General features: G+C 37.5%; 1 protein-coding gene across 2 annotated transcripts; it reads left to right on the forward strand.

Moving 5' to 3' along the window:
• The first annotated feature begins 208 nt into the window (after positions 1–208).
• On the forward strand, positions 209–20,753 carry rxrgb (retinoid X receptor, gamma b). Of its 2 annotated transcripts, XM_055186048.2 has the most exons (11): positions 211–368; positions 6,442–6,750; positions 13,403–13,635; positions 14,907–15,051; positions 15,127–15,306; positions 15,485–15,645; positions 15,721–15,850; positions 18,585–18,717; positions 18,940–19,031; positions 19,157–19,262; positions 20,250–20,753. In XM_055186048.2, the coding sequence occupies exons 2-11, from the start codon at positions 6,690–6,692 to the stop codon at positions 20,395–20,397; spliced, it is 1,389 nt and encodes a 462-aa protein (XP_055042023.2). In that variant the 5' UTR covers positions 211–368; positions 6,442–6,689; the 3' UTR covers positions 20,398–20,753. The 2 variants fall into 2 exon arrangements, with proteins under 2 accessions (XP_055042024.2, XP_055042023.2); XM_055186049.2 differs by lacking the exon at positions 6,442–6,750 and having other exon boundaries at positions 209–368.
• Positions 20,754–21,212: the final 459 nt, after the last annotated feature.

Here is a 21,212-nt window from a genome sequence, read left to right on the forward strand (position 1 = left end):
AATTGTTCTGTGTTGCATTTCTTCAGGCCAATCTCTAGAAAGTTTATCACATGTAATAAAATTTTCTTGTGTGAAAAGTGATTAGTCACGGTTACAGCTTCAAATATTATTTTGTAGGTTAATATTCGGTGCAACATTCAACTTATCTACGGCTAAAACAATATAATTTGCCTGTCCTTATCTGAAATGTTGTCATTGCTGAAACCCCTCCTCCCCCTGTGCGGGGCCCTGGGCCAGGCAGCAGCTCCGCGGAGTTTACTTCACTCGGGCTGGCTGGAGTCATGAAGAGAGGTGCTGCGCGCCTCCACGACTAAACACACAGTAAACTGACTGGATAATGGATAATAACGATTCATATCTACATCTGAGTAAGTCTATTCATTTCCTGTTCTTTGTGAGTTGCAGTAGTTCGTGTTGTTTGTCACCTATGGTTTGTCACGGCGCCTTGTGTTGTCATAGCATTTAAAGTGATGAACTTCAGTCAGTTTGTAGGACGCGTTCTATCAGTCCGACATCAGTCAGGTGACCGCAGCTTTCTGACATGAGGCTTATTCGACTGTTTCTGATTTAGTGGTAAACAGTTTGTAGAACAGCTATTTAACAAATATTCAACATATTAAATAATAATAAATGAAAATAAAAATAGCGTGTTCGACTTCATGCGACGTTACCATCAGTGGGATTGATTTACCATAGACAATAAAACAAGGGATTTACACAGACCGAGCGATGTATGACATCACGTACCGCTAGAGCAATTCGAAAGCGTAGCTTTCAAATCCGTCCCGCGATACTTTGATGTCATAGTTTGATCGATCGGCGCAGTGCCGCAAGAAGTTAAACACGCGCACGGTCACGGTTGGAAATTGTGTTTTTGTAATCGATCGGCTTCAAAAAGTTGTCAAGCTCTTCAATAGTTAAGTAGTAAGTAAGATTGACTTGTTATTTGAGGCAAAACTTAATATTGGTGGATTGTCTTTCTACAAAGTTTTATAGACTCTTTCATCGGACACACGCGCATTTGTCTGGACTGAACTTAACTTCCGGTCTATGTTTGTTTAACGCAAGTTCTGTCGTTACCAATAGAGTTCAATGGTAACAACAACCATAGTTAGCCAATGATGTTTTTGGGAAAAGCATCGCTGGCTAGTGTCTAAACTGAACTCTGGAACAAATACCTTGTCGAAAATAACAAATGTTTTGGTTTCCTAAAGACGAGGGGTACACATTGGGTTGCCAACTTTCTCATTCTATAATATGGGACAAAGGATACCTGCCGCAGCAGTGAGGATATGGTTTTGTGTATAGGCTACAGTGTATTAAAGCCATTTGTCAAAATGATAACTTATCTCCTAATTAAATATTAATTTATAACTCTTATGCCTTTGGAACAGGTTTATTAATAATTTGTTAATTTACAGCAGGTACTTTTAACACAGTCCTTTAATTGAACTATTACCTTTCATATCTGTCTAAAACAAATCACTTAGTCTAAAACAAAACACAAGGTAAAAACATTATCCTCTTCATGTTAATCTTACATGTGACAAACTTAAACTAAAATAGATTCAGTGAGCTGTATTATTTTTTTTTTTGAGTCAACATTAAATACATTAATTAAAGCACACTTACAGTCTGTAAATCACAAGCAAGAATTTCCTATCAAAGTTGGAAATGCCTTTGGGCATTTCAGATTGTGGCGTTAGGTAGGTCTCTGGATTAGCGATCTCTTCAGAATTGAGAACGAACTTTGTAACTATGCAGATCTTATACATGCACAAACAGTTAAATAAACGCACTATATGAAAAAGAAAACATGAAATCGTATTATTTTACCCTCTTAAACGTATTGTGATGGGGTGAAAGGTGTGGGAGATCATTATCAAGTGTAGTGATCAGCACTTCTTCTGTTGCTGCTTGTGGCGCTGCAAGAACTGACAGGTGGATGACATCAAAGTACCGCGAGAGCATTTACAAAGCAGTCGTCTCTATATGATTTCTCGATCGCTCTCGCCGGATTTTGATGTTATCTGCTGCTCGGTTCTTGTGACGCCGCATGAAGTCGAACAAGCATGTTTTATCAGTCACTGGTTAGATCAGCGTAAAACAGTTGGCAACCCTTCACTGTTAGACTTTTTATTGTATGCGGTAACTGTGAGTTACTGTAACTGCCCCATTACAGTATCATAACTGTACATGTTTTTACAGTATGATGCCTTTACCGCAGTTCCATTTTACAGTATAATACCCTTACTGTAACCTAGTTTAAAAAAATTATTGCCTTGAAGGGTAATCGAACTCGGGTCGCAGGTCCGTAACAATACCATATTGCTACAGAGTCACTTGATGAAAGTTACTCACTACACTCCCCAAGTAGCCTCTTCTGTCACTCTCCCGACACTCCGAGGAGCGAAATCTTGGCGTCACTAGTGTTTTGAAGTCTTGAGGTCAAATTCAAATCTAACGGTCAAGCATTTATCCATAAACCCGTTCTTGTTTCTATCTATAATTCTCAATAAATTATTTACACTGCTGAAAAACAATTCACATTTTGAAATTTGCTTCACTGCTAGAAGCATACCAAATAAAATGTATTTCATTTCATAGATATATTTTATTTTTCCATTTTATATGCTTTTATAACACTATTTTATTCAACTACAGTAGTTGTTTTACAGCAGTCTACCGCAAATTGAAAACATACAGTAAATCACTGTAAATTAAATGTTAATACCCATAATGCAATGCATATTACAGTAATGAACTGGAAATTAAAATTATGGTATTTTACTGGGCCTTTTGTGGTAAGTAACTGTAGAAATTATAGTTAAGTCTAACAGTGTTGGTACACATTGTAGTACACATTTTACACAGTAATGTTAGCTCAGTGTAGTTTTTGATACACTTTAGCTATTATTTTAAATAAGATAATCTACTTGTTATTTATTTTTGTCTGTTATTAGAAAAAAATTACTGTAAATGGTTATTATTGGTTCTTTGCGGAAGTTTACCTGAAGTTATATGAAAGCGGTTTGTTTTTGTTGTTACTGCTGAAACAATATAATTTGTCTATAGGCTATAATGTTTTCAGCATTGGTTTTTGTTTGGAAAACCAGACACATATCTAGACAGACCTCCTTTAAAAGGTTATAAACTTGTTCAGTGATTTCTGACAGAAGGTCAAGACAGAGGAGCTTTGGACTTGGGATTTAGCAGTTGCATTTCATGTGTCTTTCTACACAAACATAATATGTAGATTTTTTTCATTGTAAAGTGATGTGTGTACTGTGTAGCTGTTATAGCATTGTGTCCAAGCCGTGCATTGGTTTTAATCTGTACCTTGAAGACACTGAAAGTCCCACTAAATTAATTACCGTCTGTAGTTATTTACCAAGTTAGCTAATTGCAGTACATTAGAATGTTTAAAAGTATCTTTGTCTGAATGTATACTGAACTGGTTTTATATTTCCTAGAAATCCTGTCAGTGATTAGATTATAATCACATTGCTTTGATTGTATGCTGTCAAAATGGTGTCTATAGTCGTCACATTCCTGTAACAATGTAAACCCACACAAAACCCGTAGGTGATTCAAAGTAGTACGGACAGATCAGAAAGTTCATTGGGTCCTTTGGTATTGTTATCTCTACACATGTTTTAAAATGGCAAACACACCTTTCTCACAACAGTTTCTTTAGATGTCATATATTTCCTTCCATATGTTACTCAACAAGTAACCAGGCCCTCACTACAGCATTATTAATGACTGGGAGGGAAACAAAGAGGCGCAGCCAGGCTTTATGAAGTAAAGAATGTTTTAAATTAATTTTTGAAGAACAGTGTTTTCTAATTAGGCATTACCAAAAAGAAAGGGGGAATACAGATGGTCACCAGGACTGAATGGATGAGCACACAGAATAATTTCAACACTGGAAGTCATTCTCTGTCAATCCTTCTTTCTACTTAAACGCACAAAAAAGCTTTTATTGCTTGCTAGCTATTGTATATTCCATGAATTGTAGGATTATAGAGATTAGTCCCTTTTAAGGAGCAGTTTAACAGTTAACATTCAGATGCAAAGTCATGCCAATGGTGCTTTTATTGTGCCTGTTGAAATAACTTCATTTGGAAGAGTCTGTAATACAGCAGAGATGATATTTTGTTTTGTCCCCCAGTTGGTTGCTCCTCCTGGGTATTAAAACATTTAAGGGTCATCATGTAAGAAGTTGAGGGTAAAGTAGACTGGAGCAAGGGTGGATGTTTATTTTGATCCACGGACGTTTTTGCTTCCCAGAGGACATGCTGCCTTGTAATGTTAGAAGTGGACACTTGCATCACCATGCTGGGGTTTAACCATGTCCACGTGCTTGTCGTCTGCAGGTCATGCCTCATTTTGACCTCAGCTGTCATATACACAATTCCTCCATGGTCTTAAAACTAAAAGTAGATTTTAGTGCAAAAACTCTGAGAAAATACCTAACATCTCCTCTTTCAAGAGACAGAGAGTCGTTAGTGTTTGGAACAAACATGGTGAAACTCTCATTGAGTTGTAAACATGCTTTTTAAAAGAATGCGTTCATGGCCTCCATTCCTGAAAATAGGATGCTCTCATCAATCATCAAGTAGGCCTATTCAGTTCTCATGTGTGTTTGTGTGGGCTGGGACTCTCAAATACTATGAGAGGACTGGAGGATTGCAGACTAACAGGTCTAACATGATTCACCAAGGGTTGAGGCTTTCTATGGTCCAGATTTCTCTGTTTCCAACTTTATACAAGTTCTGAAACTGAGAACCTAACACATTTTTAATGATGATGCATTTCTACCGCAGCTCCAATTGTGTCAATCTTTTGTGTGATCTCAACTCTTTTCATTTAGACTAATCTATGTGGGCCATTTCATTTACAGGGTGGCTTATTAAAAAGAGGCTTTTTTAGATTCACCCTGAAGGCAAAATATAAAATTATAGGCTTTATTCAAAGTCGCCTTATCTGTATAGTACTAGAAAGACATCACTGTTTCGAAATACCTTCAACCTTGTTAAGATTTAAATTGCATTTAGGGGTTATGTATTAAAGTAGACATTTTACAAGACCATTTAAAGATGTAAAATAAATCTTTGGTGTAGAGTACCTATGTAAAGTTTTAACTCAAAATACCCCACAGATAATTTATTATACTGTAGCATGTTAAAATTGCCACTTTGTAGATGTGACCAAAAATTGGTTTCTGCAATAAATGGCAGTGCCTGGTTGGATAGTGCATATTAAAGGGTGGTATTATCCCCTTCTGACATCACAAGGGGAGCCAGATTTCAATTACCTATTTTTTTCACAGGCTTGCAGAGAATGGTTGACCAAAACTAAGTTACTGGGTTGATCTTTTTTTTACATTTTCTAGGTTGATAGAAGCACTGGGGACTCAATTATAGCACTTTTAACATGGAAATAGTCAGATTGTTATGATATGTCTCCTTTAAAAATTATACATAACTTTATAAAGCAGGTGTCTTGGCCAGAGAGAGAGAGAGAGAGAGAGAGAGAGAGAGAGAAACATTTGTGTGCCCTAATTAGTGTGATATTATAGGAATCATCCAATACAATAATTAAATTACCAGTTAGACCCTGTTTCATACCCACATCACACTAAGTCCCACGTCCTGTTTTCTTCAGCAATACTGGCTGAGGAACTTGCTTAAAACACAATTGCATGAGTTTTGGGCGACCTCAATGGGAGGCTGGAAATGAAGGAACACGCCCAGATTTTGGGAATTTGGCTTGTTCGTCGTGTCCCCCAGAGTTGGATGGGTCCGTACATGCCTTTCTCATCTCTGTGCGTGCTGTGGCTCTGTCTGGCGCGGCCCCCGCTGGCTTGGCTTGGCACAAAGACTGCAAGTGAATGGCTTCAGCTAGCATACTGCTCCCAATATATTCTTAGAAGGCAAAGCACTGCTACTTGGGCAGAGTGAGTAGCAGTGCTTCGCCTTCTGAGAATATAGTTCCCAGTATGTATACTGTTAAAAGATCGCTGTGTCTCATATGACCATGTTATTTGTACACGGTGTGACTATACAAATCACAACACGTTATTTTGTCACTTATTGGGAGCAGTATGCTAGCTGAAGCCATTTACTTCCAGTCTTTGTGCTAAGCTAAGCTAGCGGGGGCTGCGTCCGACAGAGTTAAAGCAAGCACGGAGATAAGAAAGGTATGTATAGACTTATCTAACTCTGGGGGATACAGTGAATAAGCTAAATTCCCAGAATCTGGGCATGTTCCTTTAATATTACTTTACATGTCCTGTTGGGGAAAATGTAATCTCCAAATCTTAACCAGAAAAACAAATATAACCCCTTTATATCATTGCACACTCAAACCTAACTTGCAGCAGGTGTCCGTCTGGTGAAATGGATTTAATGACACCCTAAGCTTCTGTCATGACAGGCCAAAATCTGTGCTGGAGGAGGCTGGTGAACAGTGGGAGGGAGGCTGATGTCTTCAACATTAAACGGTTCCTGTTGGATTGAATCTCGGAAATAATCCGAGTAATCCCGTAAGCGAGCAGACTCCACCCGGCGGATCCCTCCCCCTACGTTGTCCTGTTTTACTCGTGTCCCATCTGTTCCACCAACACAGTGATTTTGGGTTCGGACAGGGGTCCAGTAACGTTTGGTTGAGTGGCACACGCAGCCATGTGGGATCCAGCGGCAGCGTTGCCTCCTCACGGCAGAGAGACCGGCCACTATAGCCAACGTGAGTATCTGATAATCAGTTTCCAAACTCTAAATGCTGTTAGCCTGGACCGTCTTATTAGAATGGAGTAACAAGGCAGGTGCATATTATTTAGCATGTAAAGGCAAGATGAGAGTAATGTGACGACAATGTATTTGAAACTGAAATTTGTGATATATTTGGCGTAGAGTGAGTTCTAGGTCGTGTGGTTTATTGGCATGCATAAATATCTGTTATGCTGTATATTATTTGTAGGAGAGGGAATATTGTAATCATAACAGACATAACAGTTTTTATCTAGTGTAAAATTGTTTTATTCTTGCTCTATATTTGTGTGTGTGGGAGAGAGTGCATTTATATTTATATATATATATATAATATGCACTTTATTCCAAAGCATTTTACAGTGAATTCAATCTATACATTTCTTAATAGCACTGTAGAAACAACATTACTGTATGCATACTGTACTGTACATACTGTATATACTGTACAGCATGTCATCCCCTGCTAATGTTTTAATGTTTACATATTTGCTGCTCTTTTGTTCAGATGCTTTGCTTTTCAGTTGTAGATCTTGTGTAATGAATCTTTAACCTCCTCTCAGCTGTTGACAGCGAGAGGACTTGGCAGATCAGGGCAAAGTGGCACTGGAGTATTATGGATATTTTAGGAATGCCTATTTAGATCAATCTATTTCACTATATCCTTTTTATAGTCATTTAAGTTGGCAGCACATGACCTAGTCTGCATTGACTTTTACAGTAAAATTCAGATTAGAGCACTGTTTTCAACTCAAAAGGTCCTCAAGATGACTTAAATTAATTTAAAATAAGACAAAACAAGCATTAAAATAAGCTAAAGCAACTTCTATTGCCAAACTCTAAAATATTTTATTAAGATATAAATTGTAAGTGGGGGAGACTCAAATATTGTTGTGCAACATGAGGGGGCCTTGAAGTTAAAATCCACTGGATTAGAGTAGTTTATTGTAAAAAAAATCACTGTTAAATCCTGGCAATATCCTATAGAGCACCTGTCTGGCTTTTTTTCTTTTCTCGTACTATTCTACTGTACCATCTACCTCTCTCTGACAATAACCCATTTGAGGCATGTTTGTGTATGTGGATGTGTAGATTCTTGGAGTGACATGGACAATCCGTCATTCGATGCACAAATAGACAGTATTGACGGAAGTTGTCATCACTGATCGGTTGTCAGTCTTTCGAACCCCCAAAGAGGTGGCAATGTTGACGCAACAGATAAGGTAGTTCAGCATGTGAGGAACTTCAGGGGTGTAGCAAGGAATCTTGGGCACTATGCAAAGACAGTGTGTGGGGGCCCCTCTATCTACACTAATCATGACAGCTTTTTATTATTAGTGTATATACACAGTGTATATAGTATATTACTGTACAGGTAGCTCTTACGGAGTAATTGCTGGCAAATTACAGATTTAACCAACAGTATTACAAAAGTAACACGATGTAACCTTGCTCTCACTTGAAATGGTTCCCCGCACTTAGTCCCTGAATTTGAGGGTATTGGACCTGGAAAGTCCTTGAAAGGTCTTTGAATTTGAAGTTAATTAAGGTGTGGGAATGCTGAACAGTAAAATACAGTTGGCAATTTGTCTTTTCTAAAAAAGAAAAGAAAGCCAATGTGATTTCTGAAAAAAATTCGCTCACACTTTATCTCGGTTACATTAAAGGTGCCAAAGAATGCATTGAAATAATATGTTAAATTGTTCTTTGATATTTACATATTTACATGTCTATTTACAACCCTAGGTTTTGTACTTTAAATGAAATGGTACATTTTTGCCCTATTTGTAAGGGTCATGAATAATAATAATGAGCTCTGCTCTGAGGCTCATGCCAGTAGCTCACTTTAGTAAATTATATGGTTGAGACTGTATCTGATGAAAACACAGATTTTAAGGAAAAACATATTGTTTGGAGATTGTTAACAGACGTTTCTGAGTTTTTTTTTCAATACGGACCTGTAAAACATAACTAGTGTGAAGTCAATAGTACAAATTCAGCCTAAATGTTAGCATATAGCATTCATTAGCATATAGCGCTAACTCAGCAGTCACAACTTTGTTTCTTACATTTTAACAACTTTGTAATTAATTGAATGTGTTATTTAATGTTTCAGTCGGTGTTATGTTGAGATTGGACTGTTTTCCAGCAGTATTTTCCATGCATGAGGATTTTTTTTTTTAAAGTGGAGATGGCGGTTCTTTTCTAAAATTTGAGGAAATCCTCCGCTACACTTTTAATATCGCCATTAGCCATTCAAAAACGTATCGGTCGACTATTACTTTGAATATTTTGGATGGCTTTATTTGTTAATATACTGTACAGACATGTCATTCCTGTTCATTGATCAGAATTACACTGTTAGATCCCCTTTCTACACTTTAGAAAAATTAAATGCTAACAAATGAAACGATTTCTGTTTGTAATCATTTGCCTATGCTTTCGAGAGTTTAGGAACAAATTACACTTTTATTCTTTTCTGATAAACAAGAACCATCTGACTGGACTGACTCTTATGCAATCTTCAGTCTCTGTTGATATCTGATGATTGGTACATTTAATGTGAAATCAACAGAGGTCATCAAGTGTCACATGCTGTTCTTAGTGCTACAGATTTGCTGTCATATGACAGGATATTTTGAAATGAATGAAAATTTCTTCATTTCCTGAAGAGATGGTCTGTATTTGACCTCTGGTCATATGCGTTAGAGATATACAGATGTCTAGTTTAAATAAGAGCGCTGCATGTGACAAAATATGCTTGGTTTGAATGCAGTAATAAAGAGGTCATTACAGGACACCGACACATCATAGCGTTCATTTTTATGTCTACTTGTCTATTTTTTCATAAATTAACAGATATAAGGTTCTTTTATTGCTCTTTTTCTATTAACCAGATATAACCAACAGAACAAGGGTACACACATACACAAGATCACAAAAAAAAAACTAGAATATCTGTATTGCATTTAACATGGATGTATGCGACTGCACCCACATTGACCTGTGAGTTTTCAAGTGGTCACCACTGAACTTGATAGCAGCGAGCCAAAAGCTGCACTTTGCACCCAGACAGCTGTACAAAGGTCATGGGCACTGCACAGAGCGATTGTGAAATCATGATGAATGTCTGTCTATCTTCTGTTCTGTTAGACTAATCTGTTTGTCTATCTCAGAATAATGAGATCTTAATGATCATAACAACTGAGAATTCAATAGCCTTAATAGCTGCAGTAAGAGACAAAGAAACAGAATGGAGTGTTATGATGAGTTTTGCCGTACCTGGAGACCAACACATCTATAAATCCATCTGATATACTGTACCTTAAACTATCTAAAACTATCTGCCCCCCCCCAAAAAAAAATCTATAAGCAGTCGGTTATTAGACAGGCACAAAAAATAGTTTCGGACCCGACCCATATCCTTCATTCAGAATTCAAGCCTTTACCCTCTGGCAGAAGATTTAGAGTTCTGAAATGTAGGCTAACCCGTTATAAAAATTATTTTATAAAACGGCTCGTTCTGGTTCTTCATTCTGATGGTCGAAACGCGTTCTAACCCGTGATAAAATACCCCGGTAACCCCACGGTTCAGACCGCATTTCATAAGTATCACTGCACCACTGTTGCTGCGTACTGATTTATGAAAATAAACACCACAGTCTTTAATCATATTTTTAATTTTTCTACAATTGCAAAATTAATGGCGATATCCAGATAAATGTCAATAAATATTGTTGAGTCATCTCGTCGATAAAGAGAAAACATTGTCTGAGGAGTTTCTAACTAAAATTCATACGTCCGCTATTATCCACTAGATGGCGATCGTACCCAATTTAAACACTGACACATTCACACAACACTGAAAACACAGCCTGTAAGTTTTGATGGCTTTGAATCTGATCTCTTACATAAGTTCTTCACAAAAATGGAATTATCTCCGCTTTTAGCTAAAAAAATTGAGAGGTGATAAGAGAACAAATGAAGGTAGGATGAAACGTTTTTTTTTTTTTTTGAAAGCGGATGGTCTGTTCTTTCATTTGATATTTTATGTTTATTTAAAGAAGATAATTTATCTGCAAGGCATTAAACTAAAACTGGGTGGCAACTTAAAAAAAAAAACGCTGACGGGGAAAGAGTTCACATGCTTCCAAGCATATTTGATCATCACTTCAACAGTTGCACGATATAAATGTTAATGTATGAATTAGATGAATGTTGGTTTATAAAATAAACAACACAGTCTTAAATCATATTTTCATTGTGTCTTTGCTGCGTCTGTATTGGTTGGAAACTGCGCTCTGTTTCAGTCACACTTGATTCTGAGGAACTACTTTGTTTGGCGGAAGAGTAATATTTGTACTAATATAATTACAACTTATTTGTGTTTTATTTGATAAAATCCCACTAACGTTATGCATATGAAGTAACCGTTTTATAAACGCAATAAACCCAACGATGCTGTGGGGTTACAGTGCATTTTATAACAGCTAAGGGGGTTTAGGCACTCTGCTTCGCGTCGTGCCTAACAACGCCCCTTAGCTGTTATAAAATGCACTGGTAACCCACTGCTTCTTGGGGCTTATTGCTTTATTTTGCTGTTTTTATGTCTATTAAGCTCATCAACTCTAATATGTAGGTGTGTGTAAATGTGAGTTTCGCAATCTGGGGTGCGCAATATGTAGGTTGTTGAGGTGTGCGATAAGTCATTTGTGCGATTTGTAGGCATAAGGAATGTGCAATATGTCAATATTACTATATGTATGTGTTACTATATATATATATACGTATATGTATATGTGTGTGTATTTTGTAGGCCGTATGGAGTGTGTAATATATCAGTTGTGTGTTCTATGGGTACTATGGAGTGTGCAATATGCCAATTGTGTATTTTATGTGTATCTTAAGCATTATAGAACGTGCAATATATTAGTTCTGTGCAATAAATTAGTTGTGTATTTTATGGGTAGGCCTACTATGGAGTGTGTAGTGTGTCTATTGTGTATTTTATAGGCCTATGTGCAATATATCAGTTGTGTATTTTTTGTGTGCAATATGTTATAAATTGTAATCTGTCTTTTGTGTTGTCTCTGTAAAGCTGAGGAATGGACAGAGTCCAAAACTAAAGTCCCCTTCGGGGACAATAAAGTATATCTTACTAACTTACTTACTTACTTACACTACACTTGATTGAGAAAATTATACACACTGGTATATCTCACGTTAACATCTTATTATGAAGACTTAATCATAACATAAATTGCATATTGATGATTTAAAAAATGCCCAGCATCATGCATTCAATTGGTCATCATATCCATATTATAAAATAGCTGCTCTAAAATTAAAGTTCTGTCAATATATAAATCTACAATCAAGTTTCACGTTGGAATTAGGATGTTGTGGTCAAGTCAGTATCAAGTTCTTACCCAGATTATCCAGTGACATAATCTAGATCACAGTGGCACAGGTTAACATTACGCAAAGACAGATAACAACATCAGAAACACTTTGGAACATTGTACATTTCTCTGTTAGCATTGGAGCTTCTCTGCCGACTATTAACTCTATGGGGCGGTTTCCCGGACAGGGTTTAGATTAATCCAGGACTAGGCCATAGTTATTTTAGGGCATTTAAGAAGTTTTTACAAACAAACCTTACAAAAATAATACTGGTATGCATCTCGAGACAAAACAATGGCACTGATGTTAAGATATGTAAGTACAAGGTGTTTTGAAATTAAAGTAGCTCAAACGTGCATCTTAGTCTGGGACTAGGATAAGCCCTGTCCAGGAAACCGTCCCCAAAGTTTTTAACACAGAAATGTGACATTAAACGAGCGACCGGTAAAATACGTCTCACAACAGGCAAAGAGAAAGAGAAATTAAAGGTTGAAGTTGAAGGACAATTTAAAGGGGACTGATAGAGAAAAAGAAAGATAGATGCTTTAATTTAAGATACAGTAAAAAGTTTTCATTGTGAATGCTGACTTGTAACACTATGTATTCATTTGTTGTGTATTATAATGTTTTTGATTTGTACTGCCATGTAATGCCTGTTATTTAAAATTCAACATAGCTAAAAATAGAAAATAAAGGAACTTACATGTTAATCTTGCCATAGATGAACAGTTATTACAGTCACATAATTGTAAATACACTCAAGATATCTTTGCAAAATATCTTCCTAAAAAGTTACTGATGTTTTTAAGTGTTTATGATCTCTTTTTTTATGATCTTTATTAGTGCTGCCATATTTACTGTAGTGAATGTTAAGTTGATTAGATCTTTATTTTGAATGATGAAGCAAGTTAATGGATTGCAACACTATCTGTTTTGGCAAAAGAGCAACTTTGCCCTGTGTGTGTCCTTGTACTGTGTTGTATTGCGTATTTGTGTTGGTATAGTCTACCACTAACCAGTGCCCTAAATGTGGCACTCCATCAGGATTTGAGTTTCTCAATAAATAATGTCCCTTTTAACTTGTTTTACCAATGCTTTCCCCAACAGCAATGGTGTGTGTAAGGATGTATTTACTGTCTATATTTTGTTAAAAGTTTTTGATCCTTGTCAACGCCACCTTATTTTGATCAAACATTTAATATCTGTTCATTTTTCTCTTTACACAGACACTAGTACTCTGCATTCCCCCCATTCTCAGCCCCTTCCAATGAGCTCCATGGTGGGTCATCCGTCCGTCATCAGTTCTTCCCGCCCACTGCACTCTCCCATGAGCACCCTGGGCTCCTCTATGAATGGCCTGGGCTCACCATATTCTGTCATCACCCCGTCTCTCGGCTCACCGTCTGTTTCTTTGCCCTCCACACCCACTATGAGCTTTAACACTATTGGCAGCCCACAGGTAAGAAACCACCCATAATTATCTGCCAGCATCACGCCAGTGTAGTGAATATACATACATCGTCCCCTATATATACATTTACATTACTGTAGTGTAGGATAATATCATAAATCACACGTGCTAAACTGTTTGCTTTAAATATTTTCTGTATGCGAATGTTGATTCATACCAAAATGTTTTTTGCATAGATGTGTTTGACACATGATAACGTCTCGGGTTACGTATGTAACTGTTGTTCCCTGAGAAGGGAACGAGACGCTGCTTCTCCCTTGCCATACTTCCTGTGTCCCTGTAACGGCAATATTTCAGATAGCGCTATACTCCCTGGCTCCTGCGTCACTCTGTCTTTGTTGTTAAGCCTCACCATTGATTGAATTTGATATACACATTCAGACACACTTACCCGCGGAAGCGTCCCCAAAGTGGTATCGCAGTGACGCAGCGCGAGTTCCTTCGAAAGGGAATTGTAACAATGTATCTTAAAAAGTAACACCATGTAACCTTGCTCTCACTTGAAATGTGTCCCCATATTTAGTCCTTGAATTTGAGGGTATCTGACCTGGAAAGTCCTTAAAAGGTCCTTGAATTTGAAGTTAACTAAGGTGTGGGAACCCTGCCTGATTTATACATTTGGCAGATGCTTTTATCCAACAGTGGATCACAAAGTAGTATACAGTTTATAGGAAACGAAATCATGACCTTTAATGCTGCTAAAAGAAATGCTTTACCAACTAAAGCTGCAATGTGTTAATGTACTTTATGTATATGTGTTATGACACAGACATACAGCTTCTAAAATACTGCGAATGTATTGAATATGTGTATTTCTTATCTCTTAATTTCCAGTCCACATGGCCAAAACGTACTCGTAAACAAACACATGCATCATGCTGGTATGTGTAACAACCATTCTGACAACAAAACAAAAGATCTGAATTTGACATACTTTCGTTGTGCCAGAGAAATGTCCATAGCCTGCCACCTACAGGCCTAATGCAGTACTGCAGAATAAGTGGCATGTGGTGGAAAGTGCCACATTCTCCTGAAAGGAAAAGACAAACACTATGAATATTATATCAGCACTCTCACAGCCACTTGTGCAATGGCTTTGTCAGGGTGGAACCTGTTTTTGTGCGTGTATGACTCTGGATTGTTTGTGTGGCTTGTGTTTATGTGGATGCCTGCTGGCAAGTGCAGGGAGAACACAAACAGCCTGGCTGTATCGTGGCAAAAACTCTAAAACTGCTGCATGACCTTCTCGTGTCTCTCAGATAAATTCGTTGAATATGAACAGCTCAGAAGACATAAAGCCTCCACCAGGATTGACTCCTCTGGGCAACGTGAGCAGCTACCAATGCGGTAGCCCTGGATCCATGTCCAAGCACTTGTGTGCCATTTGTGGGGACCGATCTTCAGGTACGGCACACGGATGTTTATGTGCATTTCTCGTGCATTTGTCGGTGGAATCTGAATCTAGGATTGTTTTTGCAGGGAAACATTATGGGGTTTACAGTTGTGAAGGTTGCAAAGGCTTTTTTAAAAGGACCATCAGAAAAGACCTGACCTACACGTGTCGAGACAGCAAAGAGTGCCTGATCGACAAACGTCAGCGCAATCGCTGCCAGTATTGCCGTTACCAGAAGTGCCTGGCTATGGGCATGAAGAGGGAAGGTGTGTAAACAACATACTGTATGCTAGTGACCAGCAATGCTACATATAGTAAATAAAGGTTACTATTATTGTATTTATTAAGTACCGCATCGATGTGCACAGCTTTCCAAATCTGTCAGCAGAATTCATTTAAATGCACTTACGTTTTAATCTGTTCGACTGTCGGAATTCCCCGCAGCGGTGCAGGAAGAGAGACAGCGTGGGAAGGAAAAAAGCGATAATGAGGTGGAATCAACGAGCAGCTTTAATGAAGAAATGCCTGTGGATAAGATTCTGGATGCAGAACTTGCAGTGGAACCCAAGACGGAGGCATACACAGAGAGCAGTCCTGGAAACTCGGTGAGTCACAGATGTCAAATAATCAAAATGTATATTTCAGCCAGTCATATGGTGTAAAATGTCTTTTTTTCGCAGACTAATGACCCCGTCACTAATATCTGCCACGCAGCTGACAAGCAGCTTTTCACTTTAGTGGAGTGGGCCAAGAAAATACCTCACTTCTCTGATCTGCCCCTGGACGATCAAGTCATTCTTCTTCGAGCAGGTGTGTGACACTTGCATACATACACATGCATACAGTACAATTAAATAATAAAGTGTAAATAATTCATAAAAAAATCTTTAATAAAAAGCTTAATGGTCATGGTACCATTAAACAACACTACAATATACCAGTGCTGGTCACTTAATTAGAATATCATTAAAAAGTTGATTTATTTCACTAATTTTATTCAAAAAGTGAAACTTACTTAATTACACACATACTGCCAGGATTCATACTATACAGTACCTACTGTTTTAACAGCAAGTAAGTAGGTACTTCATCTTATTCAGTACCTACTGTACAGTATGCTGTTTCGGACGCAGCCTCAGTCTAGTTCTGTAGGCTACACAATCATGGGGAAGACTGCTGACTTGACAGTTGTCCAAAAGACGACCATTGACACCTTGCACAAGGAGGGCAAGACACAAAATATCATTGCAAAAGAGGCTGACTGTTCACAGAGCTTTGTGTCCAAGCAGATTAATAGAGAGGCGAAGGGAAGGAAAAGATGTGGTAGAAAAAAGTGTACAACCAATAAGGATAACCGCAACCTGGAGAGGATTGTGACACAAATCCCATTCAAAAATGTGGCGGAGATTCACAAAGGGTGGACTGCAGCTGGAGTCAGTGCTTCAAGAACCACTAGGCACAAGACATCGGCTTCAGCTGTCGCATTTCTTTTGTCAAGCCACTCTTGAACAACAGACAGCGTCATAAGCGTCTCGCTTCTGGACTGCTGCTGAGTGGTCCAAAGTTATGTTCTCTGATGAAAGTAAATTTTGGATTTTCTTTGGAAATCAGGGCACACAATCCATGTTGCTTACGGTCCAGTGTAGTTTCCACAGTCAGGAATAGTTTGGGGTGCCATGTCATCTGCTGGTGTTGGTCCACTGTGTTTTTTGAAGTCCAAGGTCAATGCAGCCATATACCAGGACATTTTAGAGCACTTCATGCTTCCTGCTGCTGACCAACTTTATGGAGATGCAGATTTTATTTTCCAACAGGACTTGGCACCTGCACACAGTGCCAAAGCTACCAGTGCCTGGTTTAAGGACCATGGTATCCCTGTTCTTAATTGGCCGGCAAACTCACCTGACCTTTACCCCATAGATTTTCTATTGTGAAGAGGAATATGCAATATGTCAGACCCAACAATGCAGAAGAGCTGAAGGCCACTATCAGAGCAACGTGGGCTCTCATAACACCGGAGCAGTGCCACAGACTGATCGACTCCATGCTACGCACACATTGCTGCAGTAATTCAGGCAAAAGGAGCCCCGAAGTATTGAGTGCTGTTACATGCTCATACTTTTCATGTTTATACCTTTCAGTTGGCCAAGATTTCTAAAAATCTTTTCTTTGTATTGGTCTTAAGTAATATTCAAATTTTTTGAGATACTGAATTTGGGATTTTCTTTAGTTGTCAGAGACAGTCATCAAAATTAAAAGAAATAAACATTTGAAATATATCAGTATGTGTGTAATGAATGAATATAATATACAAGGTTCACTTTTTGAATGGAGTTAGTGAAATAAATCAACTTTTTGATGATATTTTAATTATATGACCAGCACCTGTGTGTGACCCTGGACCATAAAACTAGTCATAAGGAGCATGGGTTTATTTGTAGTCAAAATGATCGATTTCGTATGTCAAAATTCATTATTAAAGGCGACATAGAATGGTTGAACGGAGTATTTATTCTTGTTCTGTGACGTGAGAGAGCTTCCTAAAAACATCTCTCAGATAGCTCTATTAGGGTGGGGGATTTTAAACAAGTTGTTTTGCACCTATTTGGCTTCCCCTACTGGCTTAACTTGCAATCTCATTACTGATTGGCTGACTTTGCTGCCACTCAAAAAATGTAGCCAATTATTTTAAAGTGGATGGGCAGTTAGATGCCTGTGATCATGTCATAAGCATCAGTTTTTCAGATTGGGCTGTTTTCTGGCTGACATTTCTAAAAGAGGAATTTCTATGAGACTGAGATGTTTAGCATGTTTAGCACTTTTTGTATGTTTGTGAATGTGGGTAGACTTCCATTATTCAACAAAGATAAGGTAAAAATGGTTTTTCATTCTCTGTCCCCTTTAAGTAAAGCTCATGTTCCATGAAGATATTTATTAAATTTCTTATGGTAAATATATCCAAACTGTATTTATTAATAGTAATATGTGTTGCTAAGGACTTGATTGGGACAATTTAAAGGCGATTTTCTCAATATTTAGATTTTTGATGCATATATACAGATTCCAAATGTTCAAATAGTTGTATCTCGGACAAATATTGACATATCCTAACAAACCATACATCAATGGAAAGCTTATTTATTTATTTATTATTATTATTTTATGTATAAAACTAAATTGACTAAATTAAAATCCCTTATGACTGGTTTTATGGTCCAGGGTCACGTATCAGAAAACTGAGAACTCAAATTTTCTGGATGAAGTTCTAATAATAGATAATAATAAAAATAACTATGTATATTAGTACTGATAAAAACAGATGAAAAAATGCTTTTAAAGTTAAACTTGCAACTTGCTCTAGGCCAAATGATCCAACAGAACAGTGTTGGTTGTGAGGATGCTGACCTCTGCTGGTCAAACATTTAACTTCTGCTAAATTTGTCTCTACAGCCTCGGTAAAAAAAAAACACAGTTTATTAAATGAAAGTGTGAGGAAATGAGAGTAATTGTAAATCTTATGTTATTTCGGCGTTTCTCCTCACAGGATGGAATGAGCTCCTCATCGCTTCGTTCTCACATCGCTCAATCACAGTTAAAGATGGTATCTTACTGGGCACAGGACTGCATGTTCACAAGAGCAGTGCTCACAGTGCAGGAGTGGGGTCCATTTTTAACAGGCGGGTATTTCTACCTTTAACATCACATCTTTAAACGAAGAGTGGGTAACCACTGTAAACATCTAAATGCTATTCAAAATTCAGAGTAGTGTTCATTCAATTTGTCAACTTTTTCAGTCCATACTTACTTCACACCCTATTATAAATATTTGGGTAAATCCTAAACCTTTTACATTTTCTGTCTCTTGCTTAATATACTTTTTATCTATGTTTTTGTTATAGGGTGCTGACTGAGCTTGTCTCTAAAATGAAGGACATGCAGATGGACAAGACAGAGCTAGGCTGCCTCAGAGCCATTGTTCTCTTTAACCCCGGTGCGCTGCTTGTGAACACCGACATACCACATATACCTGTACACTATACTCTGCTGCATGTATAGACTTATGATTATACTATTATACATACTGTAGTAAATTAAGGAAATCACCTCTACTTTTAGATGCCAAAGGTTTGTCCAATCCAGCGGAAGTAGAAGCACTGAGGGAAAAGGTTTACGCTTCACTAGAGACCTACACCAAACAGAATTACCCTGACCAGCCTGGCAGGTACAATACAGCCATACAGACAAGCTTCTTCACTACGGACTGATCATATTTTTCCCTACTAAATACACATTTTTAGCTTATTTTCAGTTCCTTCCTTGAAATTGAGCACTATAGGGCATTATGATTGAACGATGTAGATGATCTGTGTAGAAAATGTTTATTACTGGTTCATGTTGTTTCTTCTGTAGATTTTGAGACAATTACAGAAAACATTTAAACTACAGTTTAATTACATGTCGTGTATATAGTGTAAAGGTCCAGTGTGGGTTTTTAGCGGCATCTTGTGGTAAGACTGTGAATTGCAACCAACAGCGCTCACCCCTCAATTTCAAATTGCATAGCGACGCTACGGTAGCCACCACAGGACAAACATGCCATCGTCTCAGACAATGTAGGAACGAAACGCGCTGTGCAAAACAGTTTAGCGCAACTGTAAAAACATGGCAGCGACTTTCGTGTAAGGGGACACGTGGTGTATATAGACAATACAATAAAAACAATACAGTTTATAATGTAAGATCTTCATACACCACTGATATAGTTATGTTTTTTATATTGCATTTCTGTCAGAAGATCCCTTTTAAAGTCTCACATTGCACCTTTAAAGCAATACTAAAGAGTTTTTTTACCTTAAAATAATGTTTTCAAAAAAGTTTCAGTCGTTCATCCACCCGAAACAGGGTGAGCGGCACTTTCACATTCGCTTTGCAGCCCTCTATCGGCCAAAACCTCACTAAAGAAGTTTCCAACCGTCGGGTCGCGATCCTGTAGTTCAAGTAAAAACTACAAAAACTTGCTTTACGGCAGACCTACAGTCCAATCAGAGCCAGCTATGCTGCAGTATTTACGACAGTGGTAATGGACAATTCCGCTTCCAACCTGTAGGGGGAGCAAAGAGCAAAAACTCTTTAGTGTTGCTTTAAAAGAAGACATTTCACATTGTTGATCGTCCTGGCTGTATTTTAATATCACATGCTTATTTTACAGGTTTGCTAAACTTTTGTTGCGCCTCCCCGCCCTCCGATCCATCGGTCTCAAATGCTTGGAGCACCTATTTTTTTTCAAGCTGATTGGAGACACGCCCATAGACACTTTCCTAATGGAAATGCTTGAAGCACCCCACCAGATCACGTGACACCAATACCACCAGACCAATTTTGTACATAATACTATGTAACTAATATAATAAACTCGATTGAAGATGTAAGATGCATATTTTTTACCAAGCACAAATTAATGTGAAATTTATAGGTAGAAAAAAGACAATGAAAGAGGAAGACATATGTATTAAAATATACAGAAAAAATACATTTTATTGATGTGGTTTTGAAATATTTCTCTGTAAATAGCTAATATCAGGTATTCACTCTAATGTCAAGAAAATGCAATAAAGAAATTTTATTTTATTCAAGAAATACTTTAACAAATTCAGACAAAAACTTGTAAAATAAATTTTAGAAGTCTGTCTAATAAATATTTAAATGCTTTTCACTCTTGTGTCTCGTGTTTTTTAGAATCACATTCTAAGGGACAATGAGCAATGAATTAAAGGACACGAATGAAGATTTTGTTATCATTTACTCACCCTCATGTTGTTCTAACCCTGTATGAGTTTATTTTGATAAATGGTTGTAATTACCCTGTTGATGTTACCCATTGACCAGTAAGAAAAACAAACAAATACTATGGAAGTCAATGGCTACTGTCAACTGTGTGCTTACCATCATTTATCATAATATCTTCTGTGTTTAACAGCAACTCATACAGTGAAATTTCTGTCATTATTTTCTCATCCTCATGTTGTTATAAACCTGTATGAATTTCTTTTTACTGATAAGCACAAAAGAAGATATTTTTAAAAATGATGGTAAGCACACAGCTGATTGTAACAATTGACTTCCATAGAAGGAAAACAAACATTATGTAAGTATTGTGATAAATCATGAAGAT

The sequence above is a fragment of the Misgurnus anguillicaudatus genome, chromosome 18, assembly GCF_027580225.2.
Source record: "Misgurnus anguillicaudatus chromosome 18, ASM2758022v2, whole genome shotgun sequence".
Lineage (NCBI taxonomy): Eukaryota > Metazoa > Chordata > Actinopteri > Cypriniformes > Cobitidae > Misgurnus > Misgurnus anguillicaudatus.

What these genes read in the sequence shown, in the direction of transcription:
- rxrgb (XM_055186048.2), top strand. Translation starts at nt 6,690, where the DNA reads ATGTGGGATCCAGCGGCAGCGTTGCCTCCTCACGGCAGAGAGACCGGC. An exon ending in TTGTGGGGACCGATCTTCAG is followed by an intron (nt 15,052 to 15,126) that starts GTACGGCACACG and finishes TTGTTTTTGCAG; the next exon opens with GGAAACATTATGGGGTTTAC. An exon ending in CATTGTTCTCTTTAACCCCG is followed by an intron (nt 19,032 to 19,156) that starts GTGCGCTGCTTG and finishes CTCTACTTTTAG; the next exon opens with ATGCCAAAGGTTTGTCCAAT.